Source organism: Cajanus cajan, chromosome 6 (genome assembly GCF_000230855.2).
Source record: "Cajanus cajan strain Asha chromosome 6, NIPB_CcT2T_4, whole genome shotgun sequence".
NCBI lineage: Eukaryota > Viridiplantae > Streptophyta > Magnoliopsida > Fabales > Fabaceae > Cajanus > Cajanus cajan.
The window spans coordinates 61,623,272-61,649,608 of NC_138522.1; the positions used below are offsets into that span (position 1 = coordinate 61,623,272).

The 26,337-nt window shown below is 32.7% G+C and overlaps 3 protein-coding genes across 8 annotated transcripts; 2 read left to right on the forward strand and 1 right to left on the reverse strand.

The window, feature by feature from the left end:
* Positions 1-6,214: 6,214 nt before the first annotated feature.
* Positions 6,215-14,699, forward strand: LOC109797736 (Tetratricopeptide repeat (TPR)-like superfamily protein). Of its 6 annotated transcripts, none has more exons than XM_029270998.2 (12): positions 6,215-6,751; positions 7,395-7,482; positions 7,711-7,915; positions 9,780-9,887; positions 10,048-10,212; positions 10,366-10,941; positions 11,591-11,656; positions 11,789-11,869; positions 12,187-12,284; positions 13,330-13,540; positions 13,900-13,956; positions 14,133-14,380. In XM_029270998.2, the coding sequence occupies exons 1-12, from the start codon at positions 6,319-6,321 to the stop codon at positions 14,160-14,162; spliced, it is 2,118 nt and encodes a 705-aa protein (XP_029126831.1). In that variant the 5' UTR covers positions 6,215-6,318; the 3' UTR covers positions 14,163-14,380. The 6 variants fall into 6 exon arrangements, with proteins under 6 accessions (XP_029126831.1, XP_020213450.1, XP_082915372.1 ...); XM_020357861.3 differs by having other exon boundaries at positions 6,216-6,751; positions 14,151-14,380; XM_083059246.1 differs by having other exon boundaries at positions 6,227-6,741; positions 7,403-7,482; positions 13,900-13,960; positions 14,133-14,699.
* Positions 14,700-14,922: 223 nt separating this feature from the next.
* Positions 14,923-18,551, reverse strand: LOC109797738 (Thioredoxin superfamily protein). Its single transcript, XM_083059247.1, has 9 exons — positions 18,266-18,551; positions 17,820-17,961; positions 17,624-17,669; positions 17,256-17,315; positions 16,862-16,898; positions 16,691-16,770; positions 16,462-16,553; positions 15,491-15,551; positions 14,923-15,335 (listed from the first exon to the last, which is right to left on the reverse strand). The coding sequence occupies exons 1-9, from the start codon at positions 18,459-18,461 to the stop codon at positions 15,276-15,278; spliced, it is 774 nt and encodes a 257-aa protein (XP_082915373.1). The 5' UTR covers positions 18,462-18,551; the 3' UTR covers positions 14,923-15,275.
* Positions 18,552-20,642: 2,091 nt separating this feature from the next.
* Positions 20,643-22,772, forward strand: ADK (adenosine kinase). Its single transcript, XM_020356932.3, has 4 exons — positions 20,643-20,948; positions 21,536-21,676; positions 21,893-22,165; positions 22,244-22,772. The coding sequence occupies exons 1-4, from the start codon at positions 20,718-20,720 to the stop codon at positions 22,385-22,387; spliced, it is 789 nt and encodes a 262-aa protein (XP_020212521.1). The 5' UTR covers positions 20,643-20,717; the 3' UTR covers positions 22,388-22,772.
* The last annotated feature ends 3,565 nt before the right edge of the window (positions 22,773-26,337 follow it).

The following is a 26,337-nucleotide window of genomic DNA, read 5'->3' on the forward strand; positions in this document are numbered from 1 at the left end:
TCATTAGCTTTCCATATCCAAACATATTTACATCTGACTTTCATACATATGTGCTTGCTTGAACCATTTTTTTTTTCAGGGATAATTCTTGAAAAGTCAAGACAAAATAAATGTTGATAGACTAGTAAATGATAATTAGTGAATTAGGTTTATATGCTAGTTCGATCCAAACTAAAAGTACTTTTTTGAGAGTTTCCTTATTCATTTTTTTTTTAGTTTTCGGTAAAAAAAATTTAAACTTATATTAAAACATGTTTAAGTAATTGGTTGTAGGTTAATTAATTGATTGACTTGATATCTGTTACTTTTTATCAATCAATTCCCTTCCCTTGTTAGCTTAGTTTCACTTTTGATGAATTTATCCCTTTCTTTTTGTCTTGGTTGCAATAAGGGCAGGTGGTGACTCTGCCAGCTGTGTTAGGATTTAGGAATGATAACTATCATCGCATCTCTATATAGCATATAGTTCTTTTGCCATATTAACAATTGTCTTATTTGTTTAACCTATTTAAAAGAAATAATCTTTTCTTAACCTTATGAGAGAACTTTTCCAATTAAGAAATTATATTTCAAAATTTAATCATTATCATGCAAACATTAAGACTTAAATAATAGATAACAGTAGCTTCATCAAATCAAGGGCTAATATCAAGGACCGAGTTTTTGTATTAACAAATTGGCTTCAAGAAGCTTGGTGAACAATTGTTGAATTTTTTTTCTGAAATAATATTTTTTTAAAAATTACCAAAAAAAACATATATTACACATTATTTACCCAAATAGACATCTTTCTTGTTCACACTCAGAATTCGGTTCCCCGGGGAACCGGGAACCGAATTCTGAGCAATGTTATTTTTTAAAATTTTTTTTTTTTGCATTTTAATTTCTGAGAAAGAGGAAAACTGGATTCAGAACGGGTCATTCTGCAATCAGAACGGTCCGTTCTAGATAAAAAATATATACATGATGAATGGATCAGAACGGGCCGTTCTTAAAGGAGAACGATCCATTCCAGTTGCAAAATTGACACATTAGTGAGTCCAAAACTAAAAAAAAATAAAAATTAAACACTACTCAGAATTTGGTTTCCCGGAATCGAATTTTGAGTGTGAACAATAAAGAAGTCTATTTGGGTAAATAATGTGTAATAGATGTTTTTTTTGGTAATTTTTTTTAAAAAAATATTATTTTGAGAAAAAAATTCAACAATTGTTGGTTACATAAAGTATTTTACAGTTGGAGTAATAAGAAATGTTAGCTAATTAGTAGGAAAGTCTATGAAGGTCTCAGTAACAGAGAGTGAGCCCAAGTTGCTTAGTGAAGTTCATGTGAAATTTATCTAATAAATATTCTATTAACAGTGATAATTTTATTGTGGGTGAGAATGCAGAAAAACTTTTCAGCTCGTACGACACTAATATTTTACGAATATATTTTGTTGAGATTATAAATAGCCTCACAAGCATATTATGATTTTCAAATTGGCACAATGAGCACCTTAAAAGATCAAAAAAGTTTCGATGATAAACAGGTACTCTTTCCTCCCCGGCAACTCCCTTAACGAAGTTTATTTTATACACTTCGCTCTCTATCATTCCTTATAACGCACTATAGGACAAACTAAGATAAAGACTCTGTATTTCAGCTTGAGGACATGATGACATTGATAATAACGAGACTTTAGACTTGCGTGTCCAAGTATTATGAATGGACGAATTTATTAACATGATGCCTATCTTAAAAACAAATGTTATTAAATGATGTTGTTTATCTGATATATAAATTGTACCCAAATAATTTAAGACATTCCATTTTAGCACACTTCTCAGATGCATAACAGAAATTGTGGATACGATACGATAGATTTCCCTCCACAAAACACAAAAACAACGCAAATTGGCACCATGCTAAAATCTATCCTAAAGCCAATTGATATTAAGAATTTGGCCTTAGGACAAGAACTGCACCCTGATAATTGATGCCAGCATGTCCCACTGTTTCGCCTGAGGTTATATCTCAGAATTCATAAAATTGTGACTCGTGGAAAAAGGAAGGATTGAAAAACCAACACTAGGTTCAGCACACTTCCGACTGATCCTTGTGCACCAATGTTTCATGTCCACACCATAGATTTATCATCAATTGCCTTCACGTCTCCTTCACCAAAAGAATTCCCGTTAGGCCTGTATACCCTTCTCAATAGTACAACACTACAATATTGACACCCTTTTTTTCAGGTCTTATTAAAAACTTTGCTTCTCTGTTCGAGTGATCGTTAAAGCAAGAAAATGAATCCCCTATAATTGCAGCAAATGCAATTCAATCCAATTCAACATGTGATAATTATAAAACCTGTAATCTTTTTCTGCTAATATAATTAAAAAGATTGAAATTAAAGATTGAGATTTTCCATGTCACATCAATATCTCTATGTATTTATTTGTATACAATCATTTTGTATCATATCCTTTCTAGCGTCAATGGTCCTAAATTTTAGGACCATTTGAATTAGATTCATCTGTTTTATATTAATTAATAAGACTAATATTTTATAATATAAAAATGGACAGTCTTGTGGTCCCTAATATTTTTGGATCACTGTAGAAGCTCCCGTCTTATCTAACCATCCAGTGTGTTAGTTGGTTCTGCTGGCTTAGCACCTTACAGGAAAACATACTATCCTGTTTCGAATCCTTTGTTCTTAAGTCACGTTTAATCATTCGAACAGGGATTCCATATAATGTGAATAGAATTAGAATGGAATGGAAACTGCAATGCTGAATAGAACCAGTCTATGTAAATGACATAAATATCTGTAATAGAAAAACAAAAATTATTTGCGGTGAAAGGATAAGAATTTTAATTCTCATTTCATAGAGCATGAAATCTCCACCAATCCCGGTATCCCACCTCTTTTATAGAAATTGTAATGCCCAGTTTTATGAATATTTGGTTCAGTTTATTTTGAGGAAATAATAACTTATTTTTGTCAACTTCATGGAAGCTTTTAAAAAGTAAGTGTTTATCTTCCACCGAAAAGGTTGTTCCAAACACATGTCGGAATCACAATTCCATGTTTTTTTGCTGACAAATATGAGAATGTTAATCCGATGCAGTGGAAATACGATTTCACGTACTAAAACATAACGTTAGACTTGTCTCTGATTTCTTTTATTCCCCGTTTTTAAGGTTATACAATTACGGGTTTCTTGCTGTTAATCCCCGTTGAAAATACACAATAAATAAATATAGATGCAGCACTCAAATAGTTCAAATCCGAACAAATATTTTAGCAGTGCATTCAATATAGCAAAAGAAGTGAGATAAGAGAGCTAGGCCTAGAAGCCATCACCCACCCCTAAAACAATCATCCTCTATATATGTTTCAAAATGTATATAGATAATAGTACAACAACTACTGTTCTGAATGGAGAAGAAAGAAGGTTTCAACTGACTAAAATTCATGATATAGTTTCATGACCAAAGGAAAACACATTCATCCCTGGACTCTTTCTAGCAGGCAATGTTATTGTTAGCAACCTAGATGCAAATAATAAATGTAAGTTCAGTTGTTATTTCAAGAATCTTCATCCTTTCATTATCTGGAACTCATTTCAGATACATTATATTCCATTTCAATGTGTTCTGAAACAAGCAAAAGTTTACCAACTACAAAGCGAAGTGCTGGTCTTCCTGGGGTGTTTTAGACAATGCAGATCTAACCATGGTTGTTAGTATTGTATTTGTATAATTTGAGAGGCATGTTGTCTACATCACGTGTGTCACGTGTGACAGGGTTATGAAATTGGGTGAGCCAAACCCTGCCATAACCCAAGTTCCAACAGACCGCCCAAAAAAACAGAGACTAACAGTACACCCATGTCCAACACAGCAAAACCAAAATAGTTTACAACTTTATTTGATATTTCACTATATAAAAAAGGGTATATAAATGACACAAACAAGCACGCCAGTCTGGAAATTGAAGAAGTTAAATCTCGGACATCATTTTCTCTCACTAAACAGATTGAATACCGAGCATATTATGGCTCACATTTGCATTCACCAGGTTACTTATATGGTGGAACTACATCCATGAAAAAGGCAAGGAAACCAAATTTATGCAGATCCTTACTATGTCAGTTGGTTTGTTCTGATTATACTCAGTCTTCTTCGACTCCACTACCTTCTCTAAGGTCTCTTCATCCCAATCCTTTGTTTCTGACCAAACGAGAGCCAAACAAAAGTTAGAAAAATATAACAGTGTAAAATAGTTTTACATCAATAAATTGGATATGACTTTTTACTTATTTGTTTATTATAGAAATTAACAACTTATCATAATTGATAGTTTGTGATTGGATAACAGAATAAAATCAGTCAATCGATTACAAATCAACCTATTTAAATAAAGTTTAATCAAGTTGAAATCTAATTCAAATATTGCAGTTTACAAATATAATTATTACTTTGTTAAAAAACTTAAAAGCTTTTCAACTCATAATTTTGGAGTTAAAATTGAGTGAAAGAATAAGTATCATTTAATTATTGACATTTACAATAATAATTTATTCTTTTTTAATAGTACATGAATAATGTTATTTTATATAAGGATTGTGTGTTATTTAGATAAATAAATAAGGGATGTTAGTATTCAATTAAAAACTATACCAAAGTGTGTGTCATTTAAAAAAACCTCTTTTTTCCTTTTATTTTTTTTTATATTTTTATCCAAATAAAAATGTTAAATGTTTACTTTATTTTTTGTGGGCTGGGATGACTAGATAAAGGGGTCAGAAATAGCAAGAAAAATGAAGAAAAAAAGTGATAAATATGATATATGATGTGATAAGAAAATCAAAGAGTTATGGACAAAAATAACATGAAAGTCAGTTATAAAAGTGCAAAATATATGTTTATCATTAGGGAAATGTTATTTCCTTTGACAAAATTAGTTGAAAGTTTAGTTGACCCCTTCAAAGTTGACATTTTTCAACTCATTTAACTTTCAAAATTTGATTTTATTTATTTACTTAAGTAAATCTTTTATAATCATACCCCTTGTCCCATATGGCCTAATTCTCATGTCAAAGATAACACTTAAAAGAGTTATTATATTTTTTCTCTTCTGCTTTTCACAAACTCATGGAGGATAGAAAGACACACACAAGAGGTGCTTGATGCAAGTTCCTCGATGTTATTAAGAAAAATTTATATTGTCAAGGCAGGTTTATTATAATGTTATTGAATGCGAGTTAGTTTACGATATAATGCTTTTGAGCAAGGTTTATAAGTTGAGTGTAAGAATGGAAAAGGTTATGCCAAGTAGTTATCAACGTGTGTTTGCAATTTTCAATTATGAATATAATTTTAGAGAGTTTTTTTTTACTAAATTTTCTAAGAGCTTAACACATGCAAACTCTTATAATTATCATACTAAGGTTAATTTACATATTTTCAATCATAAAAGTTAAACTTTAAAATTCATTAACTTCAAAATTTCTTTAGTCTCACATGATCTTTGATCTTTAAAATTGACTTGATGTTAATATCTATTAACAATCTTTTAGGTAAAGTTAGGATATCTCTATTGTATAGTTTGTTCACACATAGACTTACTTAGACATCAAAATGCTTTTACAAATACACTCTTTATTGCTACTTGGTTGTTATTACCAAGTAGATCACCAAAATGGAGGTGAGTTTGATCAAGGAAAAAATAATTACTAGTTAAATATTTACTATTAAAATTATAAATATTAGATGGATGTTGTACATAAAATATTATTTTATCTCCTATAAAGATTGAATATGTAACGATAACAAAAGTTAATAAACAAGATTATATGATTTAACTTCAAAAAAATTATTAAAGAATTGAAATTAAGGTATAAAGTGTTTCTCACAATAATAGTTAAAGTGCATGCTTCTAACAAATAATTCAATATTTCATTCTATAATTAAATTACATCGTTATCATTTAATTTTGTTTCTCAACTAATCAATTTGAACCCAACAAGTACGTTAAAAAAGTGGGACATCAACAAACTAAAATTGTATTCAACTTTACCCGGCTTGCTAAAGTAACAAATTAGATATTTTCTCTCTTGAATAAGTTATCAATTTTCCAACCATACATACATAAAATAAAAGGGCAAACTAAAAAAATATGGAGTTGGGTAAAAGTGAAAGGATTTGGTGGGTGTTGAATTGAACATTAGCCTTTCATATCCAATCCAATCCAAAATCCAAAACCCATATAAACCCCACTCTTCACACTCCACACTCCACAGTCCACGCTTGGCCACATAATAAACAATGAGAGATTTCGTCATCCTTGGCTCCTCCGTCGTAACTCCTCCACCCAACCCCCAACACCGCCACCCCATCAAACCCCACAAGCCTTCCCTCCCAAAGCTCGCTCCTTTCTCTTCCTCTTCCGCCGTTTCCTGCGCCCCCCTCTCTCTCAGCCACCATGCTCCCTCCAGCAACCTCGTTCACCAATTCGAAACGCTCGCCGAGGACGCATTCGATTCCGCCGTCGACGCCGAGCTTCTGGCCAAGGTGGTTCTGCTGGGAGTTCGAGAGAAGAACGTTCGGACTGTGATTGACGCTCTCAACAAAGTGCAGGCTCGCGGGATTTCCTTGTCTCCTCATCTCCATGGCTCTGATGCCATTGCCAAGGAGTGTTGCCGCTTGGTCACGTGCGGACACGTTGAGGAGGCTGTTGAACTCATGGAGGTTCTCTCACGTAATTTTTTTGTCACCATTTTCTTTTTTTCTTTTTACTATTTGTAATGTAGGTCCATGGTTTAATTCTCATGCTTAGAAGTTTGTTATGCTCCGCTCTGAAGCAATAATGAATTTGTTTTTATATGATTTTTAAAGTAATTATTATAAAAGCTAACGAGTTCAGCACAATTGTTAGGTAGTTGGGTTTCAAATGTTTGATGTGTTTGGAAAAGACTTTGTTGGAAGAGACAATGTCTATTTCGGCGAAGGAATTAGTTTCTGACTATCAGTTGAGCTGATATTCTTGGAGCTAACAAAAAAGAAGACGATACTATAAAATATCTTTACACCATATATTATTTATTCATTTAATTATAAATTTCATGAGAATTAAATATCAGTGTGATTTATATTTAAATACATAAATCCGAATTATTCATGTAAATTTAATTGTTATAATTAACTATTCTTATTAGGAAACAGTTCTATTGGGTGTTTACTATTTTCTTTTTCTTTTTATACATGAATCTAACATTTATGCTATGTATTCATTGACTAAACTATTTTTAGGGGAGAGGGCATCTTAAGCATGTAACAGCTTCCTAATGTTTGACTTTGTTGTGACTTGTGATAAACTAGAACTCATTAATTTCATCCTTCAGGTTTTCAGTTATCAATCAGGGGACTTGTTCATCCGTCTGACATAATTAAACAATGTGTTCTTAGTCGAAACCCAATTTTAGCTGTGAGGTATGGTTTTATACTGTTGTAAAAGACACATTGTTTCTATTTGTTAAACATATTTATTCAGTCCATTAAAATGTGTTATCTCTGATTTTAAATGTATATTTCTCTTTATGATCTCTTTTGTCATGATGATTTTTAATTTCTAAACTAGTGCTTACTTTGGTATTCTGAATAGTTATGTTGATTGTCTGTATATGATCAGCTTTTATATGATAGTATCACATCTTTCAGGTATGCATGTCTTCTTCCCCATGCACATATATTGTTCTGCAATATTATATCAGAATTTGGCAAAAGGAGGGATTTAGTTTCTGCTTTGAAAGCGTACGAGGCATCAAAGAAAAACCTGGATACTCCCAATATGTACATATACCGGGCAATAATTGATGCTTGTGGTCTTTGTGGTGATTACAGGAAATCTAGGTACATATATGAGGTATTTTCAGAGGCAATTTACATTGACTAACTTCAACTTGCTTGCTAAAGACCTATTCAAAGAGTTATGGGTTCTATTATATTATTTTATATTCCTAGGTGTAGTTGTTATGACACAAATGCCATTTGCTTACAACCTCCAAGTTTATGCGCTCTTTTGCTCTTATTCTCTTAATGTTTATTCATAGTTATATTAAATTGGGGCTATCTTTATGAATACAAGCACAGCGTTGGATTAATTGACATTTTCAATTAAAAGCTTTTAGAATTATGAAACTAATTGGTTGTGAGATTGTAGTACAGATAATCTTTTAGTACAATGGTGTTACCCAATAAGGATTATTTTATTGATACCTACTCATAAATTTTAACCTCTCCAATCACCATTTTTAGTTGAATATGAAGCAGTAAAAAGCAGCATTCAGGCACAAGAATCCTGTTGGATGGGAAATGGGAAGAGAAGGATAGAGAGTTGCATTATTGATTAAACAACTTGTACTGCAGTTATAGCCACAAAAAATGGCTTAAGGCTTATAGTTTGAAAAATGTGTATCGAACATATCAAACTTCTCTTTGCACATAGAGACCAAATTATATTATATTTTTTTGTCTGGATTTATTTTGGACTCAGTGATTAAGCTTTTACACCATTAGTGAATTTGACACACAAATACTTTACTATAGCATAAAGGTTTATCGAATAGTCCATAGTCACAGAATTCTCTCAGTAACTCTGTGCACCCCATATAGAGTTTACTGTACCACGTATCATGTACTGGATCCTCTTTGAAGAAAGTTTTGTGATATGTCTGATCTTTTTTTAAAATTTTCAATTAGGTCCCTAAACTAAAAAATTGTAATTAAGTCATCCATTTTTTAATATTTTTGTAATTTAGGCCCTAAGCATAATTTCCGTCAGTCCTTTGTTTTTTGTGCTGACATGGAATGTGAGGTGGAATATAAACAAAAAAAAATGATTTAGGATTTCAGAATCCACTCTTCTCCTTCATTTGCATCGTCTCTCCCTTTCACTTCACTGTTTGCATACACTCTTCACCTTCTTCATTGGTTTTATCTCTTACACTTTCTTCTCCGTAATCTTCTTTATTCTTTACCTAGTTACCCTTCACCATTTGGTTTACCTTTCTAGAGATTAGGGATTAAGAGTTTGGGGATTAGTGACTTGAGAGATTATGAGAATTTTAACGGGTAGGGGTTAAAAACTGATATACATGGATGGTAACATGGAAGAATAATCTGATGTGGCTGTCCAATTATGAGGATATAAGACATATTGTGTTAAATTTCACAGATTGTACATAGACATCTAATTCCGAGGACTAAATTACAAAAATATAAAAAGATGAATGACCCAATTACAAATTTTTTAGTTTAGGGACCTAGTTAAAAATTCTCAAAATGTTTATGGACTAACTGATGTATTAAACCTATAAAAAATGATGAACTGCATGCATACATGAACTGTGTACTCATACTGCATACTTGGTAATATGGGGACAGGCTATCTAGTTAAAACTTTTTTAGTTTCTCTTCACAGGCACAGCCCATAAATTTCTCAAAAAGAAAAAAAGTATTAATGATGGGAGAGAGATGATCTCCTCAGGCTAGGGATACAGAAACTGTAATTAATTTTTAATTATGTTTTCCATACTTAGTATTTTTGGCTTCACTTGTCTCCTCGAATTTTTGTCTTAGAATTTCAAAATATGAAATTTGATTGTTCTGAAATATAAATACCATACTAGTGGTCATAATGTTAACTGACAAGCACGATACAAGCTTTTGCATTATTTATTTACTTTTCATATGCGTGTTAGCATTCACTTGCACACTTTTTGGTGCAGGATTTGCTTAATCAGAAGATCACTCCAAATATATATGTGTTCAACAGTCTCATGAATGCGAATGCCCGTGATCTTAGCTACACATTAAATCTATATCAAAATATGCAGGTAATCCGTGCTTCCCCAAAGTATCATTGTCACATGCATACACACATATTAATTGACAGCATATGCTTTCATTTTCATGCCAATAGTTGGCAGGAGCATTAAAGTTTTTCTTCATCTGAGCAAATACTGCATATTGGCTAAATTCCTTCTACAAATCCAGAACCTTGGTTTAAAACCAGATATGACATCTTATAACATCCTACTCAAAGCATGCTGTGTTGCTGGAAGAGTTGATCTGGCTCAAGACATTTATAGGGATCTTAAGCATTTGGAATCAGAGGGACAGATAAAATTAGATGTCTTTACCTACAGCACAATTATAAAGGTATATTACTATAGATACAGAGTCACCATAATTTCATTGACATCTCATGGTACCTACAACCTTCTCCTTCACCTCTCTTCAGTGAAGTAATATGTAACACATTCATATTATGGTACAAAATATTCGGTGTCTCCTGACAAATACCAATTTCAGGTATTTGCAGATGTGAAATTGTGGCAGATGGCTCTAAAAATCAAGGAAGACATGCTGTCTGCTGGTGTTTCTCTTAATACTGTTGCATGGTCATCGTTAATCAATGCCTGTGCACATGCAGGGCTTGTAGAGCAGGCAATTCAGTTATTTGAAGAAATGCTTTTGGCAGGCTGCGAACCTAATACACAGTGTTTCAACATCATTTTAAATGCATGCGTTGAAGCTTGCCAATATGACAGGGCTTTTCGCTTTTTCCATTCTTGGAAGGGAAAAAAAATGTTAGGGTCATTTGGTGGAGGCTACAATAGCAATATAGGGCAGGGACGCATGCATAATGTGACTACTATGCCAAATGGCATTTCTAATTCGCACATCTTGAGTTGTGCTGAGAGGTTCCCTTTTACACCAACTACAACAACATACAATATTTTACTTAAGGCCTGTGGTACTGATTACTACCATGCAAAAGCATTAATCCAAGAGATGAAAGCAGTAGGTCTTTCCCCAAATCAAATTAGCTGGTCAATTTTGATAGATATATGTGGAGCATCAGCAAATGTGGAGGGTGCCTTTGAGGTAAAAATATAATTAATCTAAATTTTTTTTTGCATAATTTTTTGGAAGCCCTTTCAGTTAAGTTGTATCAGGATTGGTTTTTTTGGTAACACTGCCAAATGGAACACTATGGGTTTCTAATCATGTTTGACATTTTTATGTATCACTTGCGTTATTTAGTCCCACCAAAAGAACAGCTACAAAGTATTTGTTAATCTCATAAATATGCCCGGTATGTTTAATTTTTTGGTTGGGTACAATTGGATCTGTAAGGTTGCTAAATCCACTAGAAAAAATATTATTGATTTAAACTATTGATGTATAGAACAGGAATTAGGAAAATTCTTCAAAATATTAAAAAGCAAAATATTTAGAATTACAAGACGAAGTTATACCGCAAGATAAATGATAGTGGAACTTCCAAGTTATGTTTAAACTGCAGCCATGGAAACTGATTAAGGGACCATTCTTTAATTAAGATAAAGCTTTGTTGTTGTTATTACCATGAAATCATATTCCATATAAAACTAGACTTCATAATAAAAACTGAGAAATGATAGTCTACCTGAATATTGATATGTACTGAGTACAGATTATTGTACTTACTTAGCTTATTCGTATCATGATAATGCATTTAGTTCTCTGATGAGATGACTATGTTCCCATGCAGATTTTGAAAACCATGGGTGATGCTGGAATTAAACCTGATGTTATTGCATATACAACAGCCATTAAGGTCCAAAGCTTTTCTGTAAAAATGAGCTCACTTTATTTTATGAAATTATCTGTACACTTGGAGGGGACGTTTTTCACCATCTTGAAATTATATGGCCATTGACATATGGGAATTTTGCCTTCTGGTTCACAGGTTTGCGTTGAAAGTAAGAATTTTATGCATGCACTAACATTATATGAAGAAATGAAAAGCTATGAGATACATCCAAATTGGGTGAGTGCCTTGTGACTGTAGTTGTTATCATGTTATGAATCTATTCACAAGATGGTAAACTTAAATAGCACTATCCACTAACTCTATGCAACTAGGTGAGGCTGCTCTAAGATTCTACAACCAAAAACCAAGTAAAATATAAGTAGAATGGTTGATATATCTTCTCATGAAGAAAAAATAAAATGACAGACAATGAATAGAGCATAATACAGTACATATCTGAAAATAATTGAAATTACAACTTTGTGATCTATGGAAAAGATAACAGAGAATGCTTCATCAATTTGTCTCTATTGATTGTGTTATTTATCTTTCAGGTTACATATAACACACTTCTGAAGGCCCGCAGTAAATATGGCTCCCTACATGAGGTGCAACAATGCCTGGCTATATACCAGGATATGCGTAAGGCAGGGTATGTTAGCTTTACTCACATTACAGTTAACTTGGACTCACTATCTTTTTTAAGTTGTGTATCTATCACATGTTAGGTATAACTTGTTTGATCCATATTAAACCATATGTTAGCCACTTGTTTTCACACATTGGATGTTTGAGGGATCGCTACCTAATGGTTTCTAGATAGGTATTGCCAATGAATATCGTTAGCGGCGTGTTATTTCAAGTTATATATGCGTGTTATTTCAAGCTATATATGCGCACACACACACTTACATAAAGAAGCTGTATATAACAGATGCTACATTGATAACATTAACCTTAGTATGCCTGATCGGCTGATCCTATTCAATATAATTCCTTTACTATATATAATAGGCCTGATTTGATATTGTAAGTTGTTGCTTCTAGATATTATTTCTCCTAGAGAGAATTGGTGGTAAAAAATTGTTTGAGATGTTGAAATCCCACATTTATTATAGATATGGCCAAATTAGAGCTTATAAAGGCTTGGGAAATCCTCACTTCATGAGTTAGCTTTTGGGATTGGGTTGGGTTCAGTCCAAATTCACATTGCTTATATATATGGCCAAATTAGAGCTTATAAAGGCTTGGAAAATCCTCACTTCATGAGCTAGCTTTTGGGTTGAGTTAGGTTCAGCCCAAATTCAAGATGGAATTAGAGCCTATCATAGATATATGATACTGGGCCCTCTTCAACTGTCTAAAAATCTACCTGGCCTCATAGCTTTCCCAACGCAATATAAAAAAAGGTCCTTCAAGCTCCATGCCCTAGACGTCGGCATAAGGGAGTGTTGAGATCCACTCATCTATAAATATAGCCAAAGTAGAGCTAATAAAAACTTGGACAATCTTCATCCCATGAGCGGGTTTTTAGGATTGAGATTGGCCCAACACAAGTTAAAGATGAGATAATATGCTATACTGAAGTGATACCTATACCATGACCCTCTTTGGGTCTTCTTGAATTTAAAAGGAACAGGAATCCCTTATTGTCTATGGAAAAACAGGGGATTCTGATCCAACTTTATGTATTGCAGGTACAAACCCAATGACTACTATCTGGAAGAATTGATTGAGGAGTGGTGTGAAGGAGTGATACAAGATAACACAGAGAAGCAAGGAGAATTTTCTTCCTGCAATAAATCTGAATTAGAGAGACCCCAAAGTTTGCTTCTTGAAAAAATTGCAGCTCACCTGCTAAAGAGGGTAGCCTACATCCTAGCAATTGATGTTCAAGGGCTCACAAAGGTGCCTTTAAATTCCTCAGTTATTTGCCATGTCTGTCTCAACTCTAACATGGCTTAAAGCTACATTTTTGTTGGTTGAAATGCTAGCAATACTATCTTTTCAACACATTCTTATGTAGTGTGGAACTCGTGATTTACAGATTTAGTGAGTCATACATGAATTTCAACCAAAAATAAAATGTATTGCTAGCATTTCTTTTCTTGTCAATTACAGATTTGCAGCAATTCATTTGTTTCTATTTTTTCTGGGTTTCTGTCACTTCTCAAATTTAGAAAATAAAATAATATTATGTAACTTATATTTGATTTTGGGAAAGTCTTGGTTCTTACTTTCTGTTATCAAACCTACGGTGTCAACAGGTTGAAGCACGTTTGGTTGTTCTAGCAGTTCTTCGAATGATCAAAGAGAATTACGGTGTAGGTATGAACGGGAAATCTTAGATATATAATAATGCCATAAAGCCATGTTGCATACTCATTTTGCAAGGTCTTTGTCAACATAAGCATTCATCTTCATATGAACTTAGAAAGGTGGAAACACCAAAAAAAAATAAAAAAATAAAGAAGTTCCATGTACTAAATATAATTCATAGTTGGCATTTGTGACACAGGACATCCAGTAAATGATGATATCTTGATCATCATAGGAGCTACTAAAGTAGACGCAAGTCCAGCCAAACACATACTAGAAGTGCAAGAGTCAATAATGAAACTTCTCAGGAATGAGTTGGGGCTTGAAGTTCTTCCAGCCAGAACCAGAGTAGCATTAAGTAGCACAGCAAAGTTAGAGTACCCCAACCTTTCAAATCTCAACATAGAAGCATTACCAGGAGAGAATGCATTACCCACAACAAAAATGGGGTTTCAGACAAGGAGACCTGCAGTTCTTGTAAGGTTGAAGGTCACTAAAAAATCATTATACAGTTGGTTGCACCGGAAGTAAGCGTTAAATAGTTCCACTAGAACTTATAGGAATTTTGTACAAATATTAGATAAGATATGCCAATTTGTTTTTCTCCCAACGACCTCATTGACCTGTATATATTGTATCCGGGTATAGCTGCCCATGTTTCTGTAATCAAATAGCTTGTATCATAATGAACGATACCCAGTGCCATGGAATCAAATCATGCACTTAATTATTCTCCCTGTTTTTGTCCTGTTGTACTTGTCATTCTCCATTGCCATACTGGTTTGTCAATACATGATCACAAGCAAGGCTAAGAGAAACTCGAGCAATTGAGAAGCATTCCGTTTGTGGAATTAACATTAGCTCCAAATTCTCACATTTACTTAAAAAGGGGCTCTGAAATATAAAAAAGGGGCTGTGAAAAGGGTTGGATACTAAACATGTTTTTTATCATGAAAGTGATTAAGCAAATATGTTTTAAAAGTCCAGCCCGTTCCATTGCAAATTGGAAAATGAAATAAAATTATACAACAGTAATGCAGCCTATTTCTCCATTCTATCACCAGGAAGAACAGGATAGAAGGAACCACCTTCTCTTGACATGGAAGGGAATAGATAAATTAAGAACCTCATAGTAATAGGTTCCAAATTGTGAATTGGATAAATGGAGGGTAATAACGCTATCTTTTAATTGAAACTCAAAGAAAAGCCACTGTTAACTGTAAGCAGCAGCTTAAATATGATGTACAATGCCGTATGATGTGAGTACCACTTCATGAAGCAGGATAAATAAGGCAGAGAAAGAAGGGCTTCCTCTCTTCTTTCTTCAAGAGCAACATGCTTTCAAGATATCTTCGATTTCTGGGTCATCCCCTGCTTCTTTGTCCTGCTCACATTTACATATTTCACATAATGATAGCAGATAAATGTTTAAATGGCATGAATATTCTGCTGTTTGGTGAGTAATTGCAATTAAGCTAACAAGTACCAAGGAAAATATATTATATAAATAATGGAGCATATCAGAGGGGTTGCACATACTTTGTGAAGGTATGAGATGTTATTTTTACCCGGGCCTGCAACTATAATTCCTCCTTGTTTCCTGCCATCATTTCAAATACGAAGAAAAAGTTAGAGAACATGAGCTATGCATAAAATGGAAAACATGATCCTGTCAAGTGTCAATAACTTTTGGCCGGAGAAATGATTAGAATATGTTAAAACGCCTAGAAAATCACAACATTTTTATTGTATTTTAGAATGTCTTGGAAGATATCTTACGAGTGGTCTTCATTTTAAAATTTGTTGGCTTATTTTAAGAGTCTAGTATCAGTAAAATAGTGGTTATTCAGTAATTCATCAATACCGTATTCATCTAATATATCTCATTATCCAATGTTTATTTTCTCTTTTCCTTCTTTCCCGACCAAAATCCTATAATGTCAACGGAATCCATGGGACTTATATACAAATTTAATTATTGCCTCATGTGAAGACATCCGAGACACGTCTAAAATATCAGGGTAGCAAGCTTTCCTCTGTAGCTTGCAAGAAACAAACACACTTCAGGTGTACTGATTCTTGTTATCTGAGGAAACTGTTGTCTTGTAAGTAATTATCACGTGTCAAGTACTCAGGCAAGACAACAGTGGCCAAATAAAGTTTCTCTTCAAGCAGCTTTGTTGTCGGTTTTGCAGAAAATGGGATGACCTTTATCCCCACAATAATAATAATCCTCTACAATAGTTGATGTAACAAAAAATGTTCAACCAGAGTTCTTTTCTATCAGAGAGTAGGGTGTAATAGATGGACCACTGCCCTTAAGTTGGAATGGTATCTGCTTTCCTAAATCAATGATTTCATAGTAGGAGAGCCTATTTATAAGTTTGGCAAAACAAAAAAGTAGAGAGGGCATCAAGGAGGATCCTTTTTATAGCGGTATAGATCAAACCAAAATGGAAAAATCAGCATAATCAAATAGTTTAAGACTTCTAGTGAGATAATTTACATACCAGCCTCCTCTGGTAACAGTATCCTTTTCAAATGAAAGCTTCCAATCTTGTCGATAGCCTTCCATATATAATTGTATTATCTTAAGACCTGCCTGCAGCGTAACAGCTGAAATTAACACGGGAGATTCTTTTTCAGTTAACAAAAATCTCGATTGATGAACATAGACCATTCAGCCACTGGTGTTTTATGCATTTTTTTTAATAAAGGATCTGGAGGCTTGTGACTTACATTGGGGGTAAATGTGGTTAAAACTCCAGAAACAAAATTTAAGGCCTCGAATGACGAGTGAGTGGGGTCTGCATAGATTTCTAGAAGAGATAATAGGGTCCTGTCAAAGTGCTGATATAAGATGGCTAAATTACTAAAATTGGAAGAAGCATAAGGTTGTCTGAAAAGCACCTCCTTCAAATTGTGATTGCTCAGCAAAGGCTTTTGCCTGTACCAATATATGGTATTACCATTAGCAACAAATTCTCATGCTCAGATGATAAGAGAAAGCAGAAATCAATACTTGGAGACATAAGACTCAGAATTATATCACGTGAACATTAGTGTTCCCACCCAAAAAAATACAAAACCAGACTCCAATTGAAGCAGATAAGCAATCTCTTACACTCTTCCACTAAAAAACTATGGCTTATGAAAACATGTTCTGATAGGATTTATGTTTAATGAACCTTGTCAAGAAGATGATGCATGCAGTACAATAAGATACAACAGCAAAAAAGGAAAATAAATCCAACCCATCAGACCTGATCTATTAGTACAGACAGAAAATTTTCTTCTGATATACCTGATCAATGCTCCCAGGTCCAATCAATACAAGTGCTACACCAGATGCATCCAGTATATCCTGTTGATAGAACACATGCATGTTAGTAGGCAACAGACTTTTAGTGAAATAGAAACATTTACCATGAAATAAGAAAGATGATATAGGATTCCTCTTGCGAAAACTTCAAGCTGAAAGCTTGTAAGAACATAGTAATTTAAAGTCTGTTTGAATACAAGTTTATAAGTATTTTTGAGAACTTATCTACTGAAAATAAAAAGTTTTTTTTTTTTCGGTGTGGAAACCCTAAAAAATATTTAACTTGTATCCAATCAAATTCATAAAAGAGAACAGGAGAGAAGAAAAATGACAACGGCAGAAAACTTTACCTTCTTGGATGCAAGATAATCTGCCCTTTTACGGCACAACACGCACCTGTAAATGTACAGAGAAAAAAAAAAAAAAAAAAAAAGGAGCACAAGTGATTGTTAAACAAACTCAAACAATAACTAGCACATGATACATCTATGATCTTACTAAAGGGAAAGTTAATTTGTGCAGTAAATATGATAAAATCGCAATCACCCAAAGTGACGTGCAAATGCTACAACGGCTTTCCTATCTTTCCACAAGTCTGAAATTGGAATCCCGTTTCCATTCAAATCAAACACTTTCACCGAATCCAGTAAACCCGTGGTATCCTCACTCAACACGGGAGACTCAACTCCTGTTGTCATTCACCGATTGAAACAATCAATCTTAAAGAGTTTAATCATGAATTTGTGATACACCTAAAGGTTTATGCAAATTATACTGCCAATTAAATTAAGTAATTATTTCATAGTCGATAATATTTATATTGGATACATGACAATAAATTTACATGGTACGTTATTCTAATTAAATTCATCTCATATTAGTTACGTGATGATATATAACAGACTATACATTTTTGTTAGATGCTATTTAAGAAACTTATCTTTTTCTGTATTTCACCAAGAGAAAAGACTAAAGAATGAGACAAAACTTGCCTGCAGAAGCAGCAACAAAGGGTGTGTTTGTTGCATGATATCGAGTTGTTGAGAGTTTGAGAAAGTTCTTGGAATATATTCGAAGGTTTTGATTTAGTGAAAGGGTGGGGTGAACATGTAACCGACACTGAGTTGTGGATTTGTTAAGGTGAAGAGAATTTGACACAAGAGTTGTAGAAGGAGAGCATGCCATCATGGAACACGGTCTCAGGAAGCAGAACAACAACAAATGGTGAAGGCTTTTCCTTCTTTGTGTTTGTCCCTCGTTTCATAACAAGTTGAAAAAACGACAAATTACTATTCAGACGTGTAATGTGTTAGAACTTGTGCGCTCCGAGAGAATCAACAAACGTGGCATATTCTGTGGCACAAAATTTCTGATACAACATATGGACACAAATAAGTCTAATAATGTAAAAGATGCATGGCAGTAAGCAGTTGCACTTAAAAACACAATTAATCAACAGTGACGCAGTTTTTTTAATTACCTCTAATGAAATGAACAATGAGGATAAATTACTCTTATTTGATATTTCTGAATTTTGAACAAGAACTTCTGCAAGTTTATTCAACTATAACAAATTGTAAACCATAAAGTTATACTTACAAATGCTACAGTCCTTGTGTACTGCAAAATCAATGGGCCTCTGCCATCTCATTAGACTAGAAATTAATCCCATCTAATTGCCATTGACCCAACGAATCTTCACACTCAGCAGCTATTGAACACGTTCTCTGCTGGCCCAATGAGTTATATTTATACTATATCTATACTATTAATAACTAGATGCAGAAAAGGCACTAAGTGCCTCCAAAAAAAAAAAAAAGAGAGTAATTTAATTTAACAAAGTGAATAGTTTTTTATTATTATTATTTTTTTATTTTTTACTTTTTATAGAAAAAGTTATTTTTTCTTTAAATATAAAATAGAAATATAGATATCTTTGAAAAATAGATATCAAATAGGTGTAATTTCTTTATATATTATTATATATTATTAATAAAGGTGATTGTTTTATTTAGTGTTCATATTTTTGGACAATTTTATCTTTATAATTACCATTTTACAAATTATAATTTTTATTTATTTTTATATAAATTTCACTTTATAACCATTTATATTGTTAATAATCACTCACTATTATATAATTTTTATCATTTATTATTTTTTAAAAATAATTCACAAAAAGTACATAGTGCCTTTTGTATGGTGGTATATATAAAGGGTATAGGATAGTTTTAATGTACACATATTCTATAATCTCATTTTACCCTTTGCAGATATCGAAAGCTGCTCAAAATTTCAAATTATTAACTCTACTATTATTCAATTTTAATTATTTTTATCGACTTCTATTTTATTTTTAATTTTAAGAAAAATCATGAAATATCTTTATTGTACTTGTCTTGTGGATGGAAATAACATGATTGGAAGACCATTCAAAGTTGTCTGCTAAATTTTCAACATTAATCATTAATAAAGTTAATAAATAATTTGTATCTATAAATTATTTTATGCTTTTTTTTTATGATGCACATATTTTTTCAAAGCTTACAAACAAAAACATTTTACGTTAATTAAGTTAGACATTTTACGTTGATTAAGTTAGATCTCAAATGAATTGATAATAAAAGATTAAATGTTGAAACGTTTTTGTTATATTTTAAATTATTTATATGTTATAGAGTATAATTAGTTGTAAAATATTTTTTTAGAAGGATAAAATAATTAATTTAAATGATATTTTTATAATCCTATCAATATTATTTTTGTTGATTCAACATTGTAAGTTGTAGTTTTTAATTAAAAACTGTGATTTGATTCTCACATCAAGTATGAAATCACAATTAAAAGTACTAATTTATTTTTATAAGACCGTTTTGATGAAAAAGAGTTATAATTTCTTTTAAAAAAATCAATTTTATGAAATTTAATTTTTTTATAGTCATTTCAATACTTTTTTTTATTGAATTTTAAAACAAATGTAATACATCTATTTAAATTATAATAAATTTTTTCAAACTAATAATCCTATAATAATATCTATTTATACACATGTTTTTTTTTATAAATAATTTTATAATCTTACACACTAGGAAATTAATTATACATGATACAATAAAATGTATTAGTTTATTATTTATATTTAAATTAATCATTTTAAAATATAATATAAAATAAGAATTTGGCTTATGCTTAAAGGATGCTCTTATCAGCGTTGTTTTAACCAGGGTTCTGTGAATGATAATTAGAAGAAAAAATGATTAAGGTTAAAAGAAAAATAAAATAAAATAAATAAAAAGAAAAAGACATTCTCCGTAAAAAAGAAAGAAAGAAAGAAAATTAGGAATTTATTTAAGAAGAAGAAACTAGAAGTAGAAAGTGCATTGTAATAAACCCTATAGCAGCATATTTAGCATTTAGCAGCAGCACCCTCTCTTCGAGTTTCCAATGGCGGCCATAACCCGCCTCGTAAAGCGCGTCTCCTCCGCGGCGCCTACTTTCTCATCTCACGCGCCGCCGCTCAAGGAGAGGAACGTGCAGTGGGTGTTCCTCGGCTGCCCCGGCGTCGGAAAAGGCACCTATGCCAGCCGCCTCTGCACCCTCCTCGGCGTCCCTCACATCGCCACCGGCGATCTCGTCCGCCACGAGCTCTCCTCCAACGGTCCCCTTTCTTCTCAGGTCCCACTCTCTCTCTCTCTCTCTCTCTCTGTTTACTTTCGATTTCGCAAATCGGTGCACTATGCTGCGCCGTTTGATGACCAAAATCAACATAGAAGATGTTATTAGCTTCTGGTTTTTACATTGTGTATTCACTCTCCCCGCGCGGAAGCAAACTGTTGGGATCCAATTGCAAGGTGTGGGACTTGAGTCCCACTTTACAAGTATGAGATTCTAGTGTGAGATCTATTAGTCTTTGGGCTCTCCAAGTACAATATCCAGCTTTTCTGGCGTGGTTCTTCCTAGGTTCTTAACACAATTCACAAATACAGGTTTAATCTTCTTGCATTCACCTGTTTGATAGTGGTGGAGGATTATTCTTTTGTTGGGGTTGCATATTTGCAATTTATTTACTGGGTGTCTACATTATAAGGAAAGCCTGCCTGTGTCTTTTGATTGAGTGTGAATTGTAAATAACACAGTTGGAACTATTAAGAAGTAGCATAGTTTTTAACCAAATGAATTATAGGAGGTTAGTATATTTATTTTTATGTCTAGCAAGCCATCTATTTTGCTTTCTGATTTTCTATCTTTTGGTCTTTTTACAGCTATCAGAAATTGTTAATCAAGGTAAATTGGTGTCAGATGAAATCATCATAAATTTATTGTCAAAGAGGCTGGCTGATGGGGAAGCTAAAGGTGAATCGGGATTTATTCTTGATGGTTTTCCGCGAACAATAAAGCAAGCAGTGAGTATTGATACTCATCTAATGTCCTTATATTAATTAGCATATGTGCTTGTAATTTTCTGTGATGTTTCTAGAGACTAACTAACCAAATAAGTAGCTATATTTTCTGTCCTCAAACCCCTTCAATCCCTCATGTCTTGAAGTTGGAATGATTTGGAAACATTTTTATTTTTCATAGTAATTTACTTATAATGTGCTTAAAATCTATGTGCTCAGGAAATATTGGAAGGGGTAACTGACATTGACTTGGTGGTCAATCTGAAGCTCCAAGAAGAAGCACTGCTTGCAAAATGCCTAGGTAGAAGAATTTGCAATCAATGTGGAGGAAATTTTAATGTTGCTTCCATTAGTGTTAAGGGTGAGAATGGGCGCCCTGGAATGGTCATGGCTCCACTTCTTCCCCCTGCACATTGTATGTCAAAGCTAATTACTCGTGCAGATGATACTGAAGCAGTAGTCAAAGAAAGGCTTCGCATATATAATGAAAAGGTATTTGTCTTATTATTTTGTCAAACATCCCTATTCATTTCTAATAGTTCTATAATTTGTTTTTTGCCATGCTTGCAGAGTCAACCTGTGGAGGAATTTTACCGTAGTAGAGGCAAATTGTTGGAGTTTGACCTGCCAGGAGGGATCCCAGAATCTTGGCCAAAGTTGCTGCAAGCTCTTAATCTTGATGATTATGAGGAGAAGCAATCCGCTGCAGCATAAGATGTAAAAGCATACTATACAAATGAGTCTTTCATTCTTTGCATGCATGTATGTATTGCATGCTCGACAATTTTGCAGGAAAAATAACCAAAGAAGGTGGACTTCTCTATTGGTATTATTTTGATAAATAATGATATCATGAATTGTTGGAATCTGATATAACTTCTCCCCTGTTGGGATTTTCACTATTCTAATTCAGTTATATATGGCAATGATTTTGATGCTTTCTAATGTTGTCAGGACTCAGGAACAGTTAATTTATGACAGAATTGCTGATTGATTAGCATTTGGCAATAAATTTCAATAAGTTTGGCACACAATTATTGTGTTGTAACTGACATATGAAATACGAATCAACTAATGTTATTGTATTAATTTCTTCTCATGCTGTTTTGCTTTTCCTCCTCACCAATTACTCCTTTTGGTTTACAATGCTTTGTTCTGGATGCATATTTTGGCAGGTTCAAATCCTAGGAATTCTCTTTTTCTCGTAAACAGGGATGTGAATTTCACATATCTGATCATGTTTGGATGGAATTTTTATTTTACATCACGATTATTTAATTGATATGGATTTATAGATATATATCCATTGATTCTGACATAGTAGCCTCTTTATGGATAGATGGAATTTGTGAAATGGGTGGGGTTCTGCTACATTGCAGCTGGCCGAGGTGGTTTGCTTTAGTGTTTGCAAGCCAGTAAGTTTAATCAGCTGCAAAATTAAAACAGGGCACAGTACCAGCTCTTGACTGCTCTAGTTTTTGTGGTGCAAGATAGATTGTGCCGTACATTTTATCATGATAGTCTCATGAGTCCCTTTTTCTTCCACCTTTGTCTTTTGGATAAAACTTAAAAACAGTTTCATATGTACTATTAATGTTGTTTTTCAATCAATATTAGAGTTTCGTTTTGGTAATTTGCATAATAAAACGAGTTATGGAAGTGGAATTCAATAAAAATATATAGTTGCCTCTCTTTTTCTTTCGCTTGGAGTTTATGCTTTGGGTATGGGCCTAGGCCAATGTGCATGTCCCTGTTTTGTAGTTTTCAAGCGGAGACTTATTGGCCATATTTTTGCTGATTCTTTTGTTTTGAACATGTTGAATTTGTTATCTATTGTAATTTGATTTAAGTATGATTTCTGTCACTTAATTCCATTTATATATGCTTTTGTAAGGTGCTTATATTTGTATTTTTGTAATATCTGTGCATGGAGGTGGAGGCTGGTGAAATATGAATGAACTAATGTTATTGTATTAATTTCTTCTCATGCTGTTTTGCTTTGCCTGTCGATTTTACATCCTTATCAATGACTCCTTTTGGTTGACTGTGCCTTGTTCTGGATGCATATTTCGGTAGGTTCAAATCCTAGGAATTATCTTTTTAATATAAACAGAGATGAGGTTTTCACATATCTGATCACGTTTGGATGAAATTTTTATTTTAAAATCATGACTATTTGATTGATATTTGGGTTTATACTTCTATTGATATATTCAATGATCTGTCATAGGCATAGCCCTTGTTTGGGATAGATGAAATTTGTGAAGTGGTAGGGTTTGTTACATCGCAGCTGGCCGAGGTGGTTTGCTTTAGTGTTAGTGAGCCAGTAAGTTTAATCAGCTGCAAGATTAAGACATGGCACAGTACCAGCTCCTGACTGCTCAAGTTTTTGTGGTGCGAGATAGATTGTGCCCTACATTTTTTCATGATAGTCACACGAGTCCCTTTTTCTTCCACCTGTCTTGTGGATAAAACTTAAATGCGGTTCCATATGAACTATTAACGTTGTTTTTCAATCAATGTTAAAGATTGGTTTTGGTAATTTGCGTCAGGTTTAATTGTTCATTTGATTCTTAAATTTAAACAATTTTTAATGTTTAGTCTTTATAGTTAAAAAATCATCTATTTTAGTTCCTCTACAAATATTTTCAATTCTGTTTTGATATCTGACGTTAAAAAAAACTGAATGTTGCTAATGATGGTTTACATGTCACTGGTGTGACGTTGACATACATTGTGCTTTATGTTTTAGTTTCTATACTTAGGTTATATTTTCCTTTTTGTTTCTATACTTGCATTATTTCTACTTTTTGGTTTGTACTTGAGCAATCTTTACATTTTAATACCTACCTAGGAATTACACTATTTAGTTCCTATGGAAGCAAAGTTTTTTAAATCCTCTTGCATCAATTAATATTCATTGATACAATTGGAGAGTCTAGAAGTTGTAGAGTTTAGATGCACTTAGATAAAATGAGATAGTTTGCTAGTAACAGTTTGTGTTGACACTCTTTTGTGATGAAGATCTGTTGCATCATTTTACTTTTGTTGCATCAAATGCTTGGAGATATATGATAAACTTTTGTTGTATTGATTTAATCTTGTAACATCAAATATTTAGATATTTGTGTCATTGCTGTATGAGCATGTTTTTTTGATGCTTCATGCCTCGTCTTTAATAATTATGTCACTCAATTAGTTTTAGTTTCTTTAACACTATCAAAAAATTGAAAGCAGCCATGTAAAATTGTTGAAGATTTTTTTGTTGTTAAATTGTTAGAAATTTGAAAATAAAAATGTTTCCACTACACTATCTTCAAGATGATTTTTGATGGCGGAGCATGGCATAAACATTATATGATCTAGAAAATGAATTAAATGGCAAATTTCATATTTCTAAGTTTTTAATGTAGCAAAATTAAAATGATATAGCTAGTCACCATAACTACAAAGAATGGCAACAGAAGAAATTACTCGACTTATCTTGTCTTGTCCAAGAAGTGCATTTAGATTTTGCAGACTTTGTCATCTCGAGATTAACTGGCTTAAGATTAATGAAAATTTGTTGACGTGAGAAGATTTAGAAGAAATAGAACTCAATAAAAGGAGGGAAGTGTTGATAAAGAAACATAAGATCCAAAAGGTAAGGATAGTTCAAGTATGAGGACCAAAAGAGAAAAATAATGCAAGTATGAGAATTAAAATAAAGTGCAGTATATTTCAATGTCATATCAACGTTGTATTTATCTACGATAAAGACTAAAACGAAACTAAAATTGTTTACAAAGAAAATGTTACATATATTTAAGTGTAGAGACATGTAAAATTTGTATAAATAGATAGATCAATTGAGTAATTAAATCCTTGCATAATAATGAGTTGTTAAAGAAGAGTTTTAATTCTGATAGGAGAATAATAATAAAAGCACATAGTTGCCTCTCTCTCTCTGTTTTTTTTGCCTGGAGTTTATGCGTTAGCCATGGGCCTGATGCACGTCCTTGATGTTGTAGTTTTTTTGTAGTTTTCCAGTGGACACTTGGGCCATATTTTTGCTGATTCTTTCGTTTTGAACATGTTGAATTTATTACCTATTGCGAATTTGCGATTGATTCAAGAGTGATTAATTTCATTTTGCCGGATTGAATAAGTATGATTATCACTTAACATGTTCCATTTATTGTTATTTTCTGTTAATAACAATTTAACATTCACTACTTTATTTGATGAAAGTAACTAATATTCATAACAAATCATTGCTATTTATGTGGATCCTTTCACGACTATTATAGTTACAACCATGATTAAATTCAATAACGAAGAGTAGAAGAAAAAATGAATGCTTACATGATAAGTCAAATATAGAAGAAAGAAGGGAGAAGAGAGCACAAGAAGGTAGAAAGCAAACCAGAAAAAAAAAACTCAACTTTTTTTAATTTGTAACTGTTAAAAATGTCAAAAGATTTTAGACTTATTGATGCTATCATGTTACTGAGGACAGAGATCAAAATGAAATTAAAAAAAGTTTATACAGAGATTAAAATGAACAATTTTTAAATATAAGACTAAAAGGTAAAGTTTGTACAATTATATCAACCAAATGAATAATTATATTTAATTAACTAGGGGCATAAATAATTTTCACCATAAAATCAAACGCATTAAGA

Bases quoted from the DNA above. Each gene is read 5' to 3' on its own strand.
- LOC109797736 (XM_020357859.3), top strand. From the start codon at position 6,319: ATGAGAGATTTCGTCATCCTTGGCTCCTCCGTCGTAACTCCTCCACCC. The intron at 10,213-10,365 runs GTATATTACTAT...TACCAATTTCAG, and splicing joins CCTACAGCACAATTATAAAG to GTATTTGCAGATGTGAAATT. The intron at 11,870-12,186 runs GTGAGTGCCTTG...TTTATCTTTCAG, and splicing joins ATGAGATACATCCAAATTGG to GTTACATATAACACACTTCT.
- LOC109797738 (XM_083059247.1), bottom strand. From the start codon at position 18,461: ATGATGGCATGCTCTCCTTCTACAACTCTTGTGTCAAATTCTCTTCAC. The intron at 16,899-17,255 runs GTATATCAGAAG...ATATTGGTACAG, and splicing joins GACCTGGGAGCATTGATCAG to GCAAAAGCCTTTGCTGAGCA. The intron at 16,771-16,861 runs GTGCTTTTCAGA...TATCTCTTCTAG, and splicing joins GCAATCACAATTTGAAGGAG to AAATCTATGCAGACCCCACT.
- ADK (XM_020356932.3), top strand. From the start codon at position 20,718: ATGGCGGCCATAACCCGCCTCGTAAAGCGCGTCTCCTCCGCGGCGCCT. The intron at 20,949-21,535 runs GTCCCACTCTCT...GTCTTTTTACAG, and splicing joins ACGGTCCCCTTTCTTCTCAG to CTATCAGAAATTGTTAATCA. The intron at 22,166-22,243 runs GTATTTGTCTTA...CCATGCTTGCAG, and splicing joins TTCGCATATATAATGAAAAG to AGTCAACCTGTGGAGGAATT.